This window comes from Halyomorpha halys, unplaced genomic scaffold (assembly GCF_000696795.3).
Source record: "Halyomorpha halys isolate HHAL.00 unplaced genomic scaffold, Hhal_1.1 Scaffold2203.1, whole genome shotgun sequence".
NCBI lineage: Eukaryota > Metazoa > Arthropoda > Insecta > Hemiptera > Pentatomidae > Halyomorpha > Halyomorpha halys.
In genome coordinates this window covers 31093-42410 of record NW_027105564.1, presented here as the reverse complement: position 1 = coordinate 42410, position 11318 = coordinate 31093, and the positions used below count along the sequence as shown (strand labels likewise).

General features: G+C 29.3%; 1 protein-coding gene across 1 annotated transcript; it reads left to right on the top strand.

The window, feature by feature from the left end:
* The first annotated feature begins 6284 nt into the window (after positions 1 to 6284).
* LOC106691277 (uncharacterized) lies at positions 6285 to 11093 on the top strand. Its single transcript, XM_014436991.3, has 3 exons — positions 6285 to 6487; positions 8258 to 8391; positions 9438 to 11093. Exons 1-3 carry the CDS (start codon positions 6356 to 6358, stop codon positions 9802 to 9804), a joined length of 633 nt encoding a protein of 210 aa, XP_014292477.1. The 5' UTR covers positions 6285 to 6355; the 3' UTR covers positions 9805 to 11093.
* Positions 11094 to 11318: the final 225 nt, after the last annotated feature.

Sequence of the window (11318 nt, the reverse complement as noted above, 5' to 3'; positions counted from 1 at the left end):
AGAGAGAGAGAGAGAGAGAGAGAGAGAGAGAGAGAGAGAGAGAGAGTGGTTAGTAACTTTTTAATCCCTAGTTTTAGATTTTCTAAATTTTATTTAAATATGATTGAAATTCTCTTCTGGTGCAAAAATACAGGAAGACCGACAACGTTGAGCAAGAAGAAGGGATCATTCAGCAGTGACTTGTTCTTTCATCAGAGAAAAGGAATGACCTACAGTAATCCAACGACGCCACACACTGTTGGCACACAGTCTATTGTTTACAACAACAGTTAATTATAAATTAACAACACGTTTGACACATTATTATATTTTTCCGAACATATATAGATGGGAAAATAGTACCTAAATCTGATGTCCAATTGATAGCTTATTAATATGGCGAGAAAATTATTTAGAACAGTAAAAATCCATTTGTTACGATTAGTAGTAAAGTGAAAAAAATTAAGCTTATTAACGATACTAATAATGCGTGAAATCACATAAGCCAACCAGCAATAGTGGCAGGTGTGCAAAAAAAAAAAAAAATAAATAAATACCTAAAAAATACTACATGAGCATTATTCGCAAGTCTACTTCCATGTGTTACAAACTGGATTTATGAAAATACTGATAATAAATGAATAAATAAATCTGATAATCTAATAAATGAGATATCGAACCTGCATAAAATGTAACATAAAATCATTTTTATTATGTAATAAAAAATAGAAGTATGTCTAAACATATAAATTGTAACTGTAGGTAACAATTGCAAATTGATCATTTCTGTGATGTAGTAAAATAGGTTAAATGGAAATAAATTTGTTTTATTTTTTGTATTACTTCGTGATTATGGTATAATTTAATAATTAGGCTGCTAGATAGGAAATAGAAAATTATTTTTCCCAATTTGGCATAAGAAAAAAAACTTAAACAAAGTGCTTATAACGGAATCAACTGGAAGAGATTGATCTTTTGTTGTTTATACCAATTATTCGCAACATTCTTCTTATATTCTTTTCTTTGAACTAGACGAAATTCAATGTTTTTGAACGATAATAGACAATTTTCTTTAAATAGGAATAGCATGTACATTTACAAATCAGTTAAGAACTGTAAGAATATAATAAAAAAAGTCAGTAATATTGTAGATTATAGTGAATTTGTGGTTATTGTTGACAAACCTTTAGATTTCTTTTCGTCCACTATCGAATTTGCTTCATTCACTACTCTCACGTTACGGAGAACCTGTAGTGACTTACTAAGATAGCTGTTAGTGAAACCTTTGCACAGTGGCCCGAAATCCCAAAAATGTGGAAATAGGAAACAGTCTATTAGCCTCATTGGTTTGACAATTTGACCACTTTTTTCAATGTTGTTCAATTGATTTTTGGCAAAACACTTCTTCGTATTTTTATTATGCAATTTATAAAATTATCAGGCCTTTGTATTATATTTAAGATTTATAATTGTTGCTTTTAGGAATATATAATTACTGTGAACAAAAATATATGTCATAAGAATTGATAAATTGGAAGTATTTTATTTGGAACTATTTTTTACCTCTAAAATATACAATTTTTTAAAATTAAAAACTACATTTTTTTAGCTAAACGTTTCAACCGATGTTGCAAGTCTTTAACATGCAATATTCAATGCAGGTAGGGAATAAACTAGTAATAAGTTAATATAATTTATTTTATGTTTATTTTCTACATCCATTAACTCAGTCGTGATAAATTGACCTGCAACATGGTCGAAAAATATTTTTTTTTAATTTCGTAGTATTCAGTATTATTTTATTAACATTTTTGACCTTCATCCGGACAATCATAATTTTAAATATTTTTCAATAAATTGTTTTTTATTTTACTTTTTTAGTAATTTAATGTAATATTCATAATATTTCCGTTTATGGTATGAATAAGGTGACTTTCACTTAAATAATTAATAATTTAATAATTTTGCGCACATATTTTACATTTCAGACATTTGCATTATTACAAGTTCTATGTAAGTGCATTATATATTTTTCCTCATCAAGAATTGTCGTAAGAGAACGTCTAAGAATACTATTGACGTAGGTTTATGATGGGGAAAGCCTTTCTTACTGACTAGAACAAAAACGTCTTAATAAAAAAAGAATTTGCAATTGAAAAAAATAATAGTATGATAATTTGAGTGAATAATGCTAAAATCATCCCCAAATTGGTCCTTATATCCTCATCGAGATTGAAAGTTGGGTATAACATCAACACCACCTAAGTAGTAAACAATAAAAAAAAAAAGAGGACTGTTTCCAAGTAATGTATGAATCTAATTAAACGAGGAAAGTTGGAGAGTGGAGAGGAAAAACATGGTTTAATGCGAAGTCAACAACCAAATCTAAACATAAATAATATAAATACAAAATAGATAGGTTTATTTCATGAATACAATGTATTTCTACAAATACCAAACCGTTTATTAATGAAAGGTCTAGAAATAATAGTTTAAAGGACTAAAGAGTTTCGTTCCATATCAGCGCATGAATATTGTATTTAAGACCAGGGGTATTTTTATTAACAGTTGGCTGTATTTGGGTTTCGAAAAAAATTATAAATAGAATAATAGGATTTAAAGAAATAAGTTAGAGAATAGCCGTGTTAAAATTACAAATAATTCCTATTAAACACATAACTATTGTAAAATTACATGCACCTACAAAGGAAGACTCAACAGAAGCAAAGGAAAAAATCTATGAAGAATTGAGTCTATTAGTGTCTATTTTTAAAAGAAAAAATAATTGGATTGTTGTGATGGGAGATTTCAATGGCAGAATTGGAGTCAAACAAGATGGCGAAGACCAAGTTATGGGAGATTGGGGATTTGGTGAAAGGAATGAAGGTGGCTACCGAAGAATAAACTTCTGCTCTAGTCAACATTTGAAAATTGTCAACTCATTATTTAAAAATAAGCAAAGGTAAAATGGACATGGTGTTCTCCCAAAGACCACAAGTTTGAGCTAGTCTATTTTCTTACTAATCAAATCAATTTAGTCAAAAATCTGAAGATCATAAACAGTTTCAATTTTAACACAGACCACTGGCTGCTAAGAGCGGAGTTATATGTTGATAAGTTCAAGTAAAAGAGACCATTTAAAGTAAAAAATAAAACTGTTATTCTTCAATAACAAACCCAAATAGAAAAATTCCGTACGGATTTCTCAAAATATATTAAGAACATTCAAACGTGTAGAGAAGAAAATACTCTCTTTACTGAACAGGAAAAACATAACCTCAACTCTAAAGCTATTTATGATACAATCTCACAGGTTCCCAGCTTCATAAGAAATAAAAATGTAAACTATCCGAGGAAACTAAAGAACTTTTTATTATTCGCAAAAGGATAAAAGAAAGATGATACTTCGTAAAGCAAAAGAAAAGTTCTCACGGCCATAAATAATCAATTAGGAAAAGTATAAAAGAAGATCTGGAAAAACACAATATAAATATTATAGAAAACATATTAGCAGAGAGCAGGTCTAGGAAAAGAATTAAAAAAGAACTGCCCAAATGCAAACAATGGATGGGTGCTCTGGAAAACAATAGAAGAGAGGTCGTAACGATCAGGGAAAATGTGAGCATAGTAGCCACAAAATATTTCAAAAAACTTTATAAAAGTAACATAGAAACTTTAGAAATAAGAGAAGAAGGAAAAATGGCCAAAAAGTTCCACCAATAATGGAAGAAGAAGTAGCTTTTATTTTGAAAAAACTTAAATCCCAGAAGAAAAAAGGGAAAGAACTCGCCTCCCAATAGAGCTGGTCACCCCGGGAAGTGCTGACTATTACACCCGAAAGGGAAGGCCTATGCAGGAAAGGATACAGAAGAGGAGAAAGAGTGGAGTTATATTTTGTTATTGGTTATTTTCGCCTGTATATGGAATATACTGAAAGGGACAGTATTACGATTGAGGAGAATTGTGAATAAGAATTTTTGAAAGAAATGCTTGTTTTAAGGTCCCTCGAGTCAAAAAATCCTTGTCTCACAAAATGCTATTAAGCTCGTCATGTCAATGTACAATTAAATATTCTTTAACATAAGCTAGGTCATATCTTAATTGAAATAGTTAGACAGGATTTAAGTAACGAATTATAGAAATAAAAATCATCTAAAAGTATCTTTAATTTTGTTTATTTGAAAAAAATAAATCAGTGTTAACAATACATAATTACAAAATATTAAATATTTTTATGAATAAATAAAAGAGAAAAAAATAGAAATATTGAATTCTAACAAGATAAAACGAGACCACCCGCTGTTTGCCAATTTCACTACAGCTTCCTTATCTTTTGCACTGTTGTATTTTTGGCAGGAACAAAATTAATAATCATTATTCCCATATCAAGAAACCCTTAAATACTAACTTTGATGGCAGCAGAATAAACATTATATATATATATATATATATATATTTTTTTTTTACTTTTCCTGGTCATTAGACTTTTGAAAATCATAAAAATTGTGATTACGTAATCATTTTTCTCATACCAATATTTTATGGTTCAACAGAATTTTTGGCATCGAATAAGGTTATTAAAGCTTGCATTGCTCATAAAGTTTTAAATTGGTTGCCCGGATTTATTTTATACCATTTATATGTATCAGCATTATTATTATAAAATGTTTACAATACGAGTATATAGATATTTATGAAAAAATTCTTGAAAATGCATGTAATGATAGTATTTTATTATAAATGTATAAATAATGCTGAGATCTGTAATTCATTATACTGTAATTCATTCACGCTATACAAAAAATCTTGGTTATTCTAGAGCACATAGATAGAACTCGATATAAGCTCAGAAATGTACTCATATAAATCCAATCCATACATAAAATTGCAATAATTAAAAGAAGTAATAAAAAATCTATAATTAACTATCTAAAAAAATGACAGCTATTCATTAAACTTAAGAAGTAGCTAGTAGGAAGTTTCAACTTAAAAATACATAAGCAATAGTTATTAATATTGAATACGAGCTGTGCTTTTCAATTTTACTAGTGTTGAATTTGGTTTATAAATATCACTTTCATACACATGAGTGTCAGATTGAGTGAAAAAAATACAAAATTAGTGCAAAAAAGTATAAAATAAATATATATCTAAAATGGCAAATTGTGTTCTTACATCTGATGGTTTTATTTCAGTCACATCAGTAAAACAAATATTTTGCTTTCCCTTGTGTCAATAAATACTGGTTTCATTCACACATATACAAGCGTATATAATATACATAGTATTTTATTAAAAACTCTAAAAAAAAATTATAATGTCGCTTCGATTAAAGTTACTTGACTAATGTTCGCAAATAAACTTTTTCTAAAGTTAATTTTGAGACTGTAACCCCTCCCCATCCCCTATAATCAATTGTAAAAATTAAAAAAAAAAAATGTGCCTCTTACATAAGCCATGTAAGACCCACCAAGCCAATCTGGTATTAAATAAATAAAGTTAATTATATACAATTTGAAAGGTACCAAATACCACTTTCAACCATTATATCTTCCACACTACTCTATAAGCTATATGGTAATTGTATACACGCAACTAACACAGTAGAGGATGGGACGGTCATTCAAGACAACTATCCAATACAACATAGTTGTGGCTGCAATTTAAAATGTATCAACTACTTACGGTATAAATTGATAATATTTTGTAAATATTAAATCAAATGATTCCTCTTAGATAAGCAACCTTAGTTCTATAACTATAGTTCTATGAATTTTTTTTATTTAACGTGTTTAAATAACTGAATTTAAAATCTGCCCCTCAATGTCTTTCATCTGCAATTAGATGAAAATAATAATAAAAAGTTAATTATAATATCATAAATATAATGTAACAATAATGTTTTACAATTTTGAAAACATTGGATGTAAAAAAGGTGTGTAATTACATAAAAAACGGAATAAGTTCTGATTAGACATCCTTACTCATAAATCTTACAAAATGATCTAATTTATTCACAAGAAGATATCAAATTTTTATATTGATTAAAAAAATATTGTATATGCAATTTAGTGGTTTATTTATGCAGATCTTTGTATTATCTTGGAATGAATTTTGTTGGGTTTCATACATCACGTGTGTTGATGATATTTGACTATGATATACTTTCCTGGTTTAAATCATTCTCTTTTTAATAGCTGTAGGAATACAGCAGATAGTAATTTTCTATTTGAGAAGCCGGGAATACCGTCTCCTTCCCCACCAATGGACATTATCTCCATCTCACTGACGTCAGTCAACGCAACGGAGAAGGCCGGTTATAAGAGTGGTCTGGGCGTGCCGCTCTCAATCGTTATAGTGGTTTAAGAAGTGGAAGATGCAGAAGGAAACACACGCTATGGGAGTTGTGACTCCTGAAGAGGAGCGGGAATTAAAATTCCCGGTAAGGGAGGAACAACCGCCATCCAAGAACTTCACTCCAGTCCAGATCGTTATATTGTTCATTCAGGTGCGAACCAAACAAATCACATAAATTATTATTTAAGTTAAAATAATTTATAAATATCAAGATTTCCAATACTTTATTTATTAGAAGTGTAAGGAAGACATCAACAGAAGCAGTCTATTCTAAGTGAAAAAGTTATGATAAAAGCTATATTAACTCGATTAAATATAAAATCATATTCTAAAAATTCCTATAAAAAAATAGAAGAGGACAGTCTTGCCAGCAAATAAGTAAAGTCTAGGATTGAAACAAAAAAAAATTAAATATTATTTAAGTAACATATGTAAGTAATAAATAATAATAGTAAATGTTAGCGACAAAATGGATAAAAATTAATTTTTAATATTTCGATATCACTATTTTTTTCACAAATATCACACTTACTTGTTAGCTGTAATTTTCATTATTTAAATATTGATAATTATATTTAAAAAAATACTCAAAAACAGCTATAAAAATGTTGATAAAACTCGGTCTATCTTTATACAATTCAATTATCCTAAATATCGGTAAGGTGTTTTCCACATTGAAATAGTTTTATAGGGTTAAAATTTTCAAAATAGCTTCCTCTAATGTACTTTTAATTTTGTTTGTTTGTGATACTGCACGCTCTCAAATTTTTACTACTAATGAAATATGGATAAACATACACTATGAAAGGATATGATAATAAACTTAATGATACAGATGAATATTTTGATTGTTGAAACACAATAAAGGAATAGCAAAGATGCAGGTGTATTATGGACCTTTTGATAGGTAAAGATTTTAGAAAAAAATATTTTAACCTATAAAATTGTAGAAGGTACGAGAGAATGACAAAAAAACGTTTGTTTTAACATGGCTTTGACTATAAAAAGTGGGAGGGGGGAAGGAGGGGCACGTGCGCAGTGAATTTTTCCATTTCACCAGTCTGATAAATGTTTCCCTGTCACTGTAGTTATTGACTAAATAGTTTTTGAATTTGACTTAACCTGGATATGATCCTTTCAGCATGACAGAATGACTAACGCTATAAAATCATTTTTTAGTAGTTTCGATATTCATTCTTTAACAATCTAGCATTGAATAAATGGTTAAGAACAAAATGTAAATTTTAATAAACAGTTATGTTTTGGAGTATACTTTTGAAAAAGAAAAAAAAATATGGAAATTAAAATGTTGAAAACAGGAAATAATTTAGAAAGTACTCTTCTGAGAATTTTTAAAATTGGAGTTCGTCATTCTGTCCTGAAAGGTTCATTTGCTAAATTTGTATGAGAAAGAATTGCCACAGTGAATAATATAGAAATATCTTTTAAAGTGAGCAAGGATTAATTTTAACGCAAAGTAAAGTGGTAATAGAAGATTATGCGATACATACACCAAACCCGATCTTTCTGCAACGGTTTTTAATATATAAATCAAGGATTTTAAATTCATTATTCCTTTTTTTTTTAATATGCCTGACCATGTTTTTAACGTAAAATTCTGTTAAACTATATTGAGTTGATAAATGATGACTACTAAAACTACCTACCTACATATTGTTAGTTTTTAAATATATTTTTTTGTTTTATAAAATAATAAATTTCACAATAAGAACTATGATAAAATAAATATTAGATAATAAATTATTTTTACATAATTAAAAACATTATTGTAAAAAAAAACACATTAACAAATTGGAGACGTACATAAAACATAATAAATGATGAATTTAATTTTTTCATAACAAAAAAAAAGTATTTAATTTATGTTTTAAATATCTTATGACTATCATTCTGATTACAGTTCTGCCTGGTTGGTGTATTCTTGGGTGCAATTATTTCGAATGATTCAGAAGAGAAAGATGTTTCCCCTTCTCAGAAGATTGTTGTTGTGAACGTTGAACGGGAGATGAAAGTGGGTGGAGGATTTAAGTACAGGTGAGCAAAATCTCACCTTATTTTGTCACAAAATCCACCCGCTATAAGGAAGCACACTTTATTTATACGAACAATTAGAATATATTTCTCTAATTCAAAAGGATTTGTGTGTAACCCTATGTTTAAAAGTTCAGTATTATTATTTAAGCAGGGATCATGATAATCATTACACTGTTGGAATCAATCATAGTCTTAATTCATTCCATCAGTCCATTGACATAACCATGGTTTTTAATAATATGTTATAAAAGTTTTTATAGAAATATTTGATGAAAAATTCCTTTTTAATTTCATTCATTGTGAAAATTAGCCCATTTTACCATGAAAAAACAACACCGATGAATTGGGAAATCCGGAAATGAAATAATTATCATTTTACAACAAAACGTTTGCCAGATTATTATTTTTTTAAACTTAAGTTGCCGGATTAAGTTAGTGCATGTTGAGTGGGATTTTTTCTTTCCAAAACCGGTACTAAACAAGCGCCACCAGTTCTCTGTCTGTCAAACCGTTAGTTAGAAGCCATTTTTGGTTTTTACTTGCAAACCTCAAATAATGTTAATTAAAAAAAAAAAATTTCTCGGTGTGGATCAATCCAATAAAAATGAGAGGAAGCTATAATCGATCACCTTTGTAATTATTAGACGTCTAGGCCAAACCGTGGTTCACTGACGATGGATTATGTATCAAGTTCAAGTATCAAATACATCTAAAAATAAGGAAAACATAATTAAAATTGTTAATTGTTTTCAATGCGTATGCTATTTTTGGTGTTCCTTTTATACTTTCTCCCTTTATATTATTTTATTGATATGTCTTGAATCAATTTCTAAAGAGAAGAACTATAGCCTAATTCTGAAGAAATCTTTGTTAAATATAAATTTAAATTAGTATCTATTATTATTAAATTTATTAAATATATATTTACATCCCGTAACAATTAATATGGGGTATAAAATAATAACATTGTTGCTTTTAACGTAGATTAAGGAAGGATTAATTAGGCACTATATGCAATAATTCTTATTCTAACCATTTATTTTTAGGCTCATAAAAGGTAAGAAAGGAGGAATTGAGGCCATTATACTGGAAAACCTCCCTTCCGATGAACAATCAGCAACTACCGAGGATGCTGAAACAGACGCGCAGGCAACAGTTATTCGATTGATGACCACTTCTGACCGCCCCCTGAAGATCGCCACCCAAAAGCTGAAAGTTACTGGTCCTCCGCAGCTGAGCATTACCGAAGATGCCTCAATGCCGTCTCCTCCTGTCCCACCACCTTTGTCGTCTGTGACATCTCCAGGACCTTTACAACCAAAGGTCACTAAACGGCAGCGGACGAAGGAAAATCACTCAACAAGGACTCCTTTCATATTCAAATACAGCGGTAAAGACTTTTACAGAGGTTAAACATAGATTAAACGGATTAGAATATTAATAATAACGAGAATGAGAGAACTCTGTTATCTAATACTAAAATAATGAGCTACACCAGCACTGAGGTTATGCTTTTGAACTCTGTGGTGGCCAAAATTTCTATTGGAGATGGGTCATATTGTACGAACGACACTTCCGCCAGAATATCCTCCAAATCCCAATGAATCTATGTGGAAAAGGGAAAGGACGTTGACTTCTAAATATCTAAGAAGTGTGCTCCAAACAGGAATTGGTCCAATTTTGATATTTTTTCTCATGAACGCTGCAATAATCACCTCGAAATCGCAAATTTGGATTGCAGTTACTCTGAGCATATGCGATGACAGTACTATTGTCAGAAAATGAACAGCTATCATAATGGAATAACGTTTATTTGACTGGGGAATTTCAAATTTGATTCAATCGACTCAACCCTCCATAGACAATGAAAGATCAACAGTTATTAGCTGGAAGGTGATTCTGTGACAATGATGGAATATCGTCATTCAATATCAAGTTAATGTCACAAGATCGTAAGGCAGGATATGATGAATGGCAACTAAGCTCAACTTCGCTTGAATCAATTCAGAATAACACAACCAGATGTGGAGTGCTAGCTGCAATGAAGTACCTCAAAAGGCACAACAATGTGGAGAATGTAAACATCCATATGAAAATGATGAGGTTTAACTTATTAAGTGAACAGGTGCATATTACAAGTGCGTACCAATTAGGCTACACAATAAAGGGTTCCTTAAAATGTATTGGGACGAATCTATATACAAACCACATTAAGTGTAATAACATTATTGTGCTATAGCCATTTTTTAAGTGCCAACAGGAGTTTTTATACCCAATCCGTAAAGTGAGAACATTTTAATTGTGTAAAAATATCATTATCTGAATATGGTTAAACTTTCCTCTCACCTCAGTTTTGAACATGCAATCAACGATAGTAATCATCATTGTATGATTTTAATGTTACTATCTAAGGTTTACCTAAGGAAGTATATATTTTGCAGATTTTGCATGCTAATTTGCATGCTGATTTGCAATTTTTGTTATTAAATTAATAAGATGTATTATGTTAACAATCATGGTGTATTATATCGTTTTTATATACATAACATTATTATTTCTACTATTGTAATTCCTTATCATTAAAGAAAATGTTTTAAAATGATGTTATAGTTTTTAAAGAAACTACTGAGCTGATAAATTATTGTTATTTATTTATTTTATATTTTAAAGAGATTTTGTAAATATATTAAAATATTAATTGTTCTCTCTTTGTTTTTCTTTTTATTCTTTTGAGAAATTAAGGACATGAATTATTTTACATTTTTTTGACTGGAGTGAATCCAATCCTAAATCTCTCAGTTCAACACTTATTAAGAATGAAAGGTATGAAATAATGTTTTCAAACTATTTATTGTCATAAATAACTGTAAAGTATCTGTTTCTAAAGCGATCGTTAGATTATCAGAAAAAAATTGAAATTACCTAAA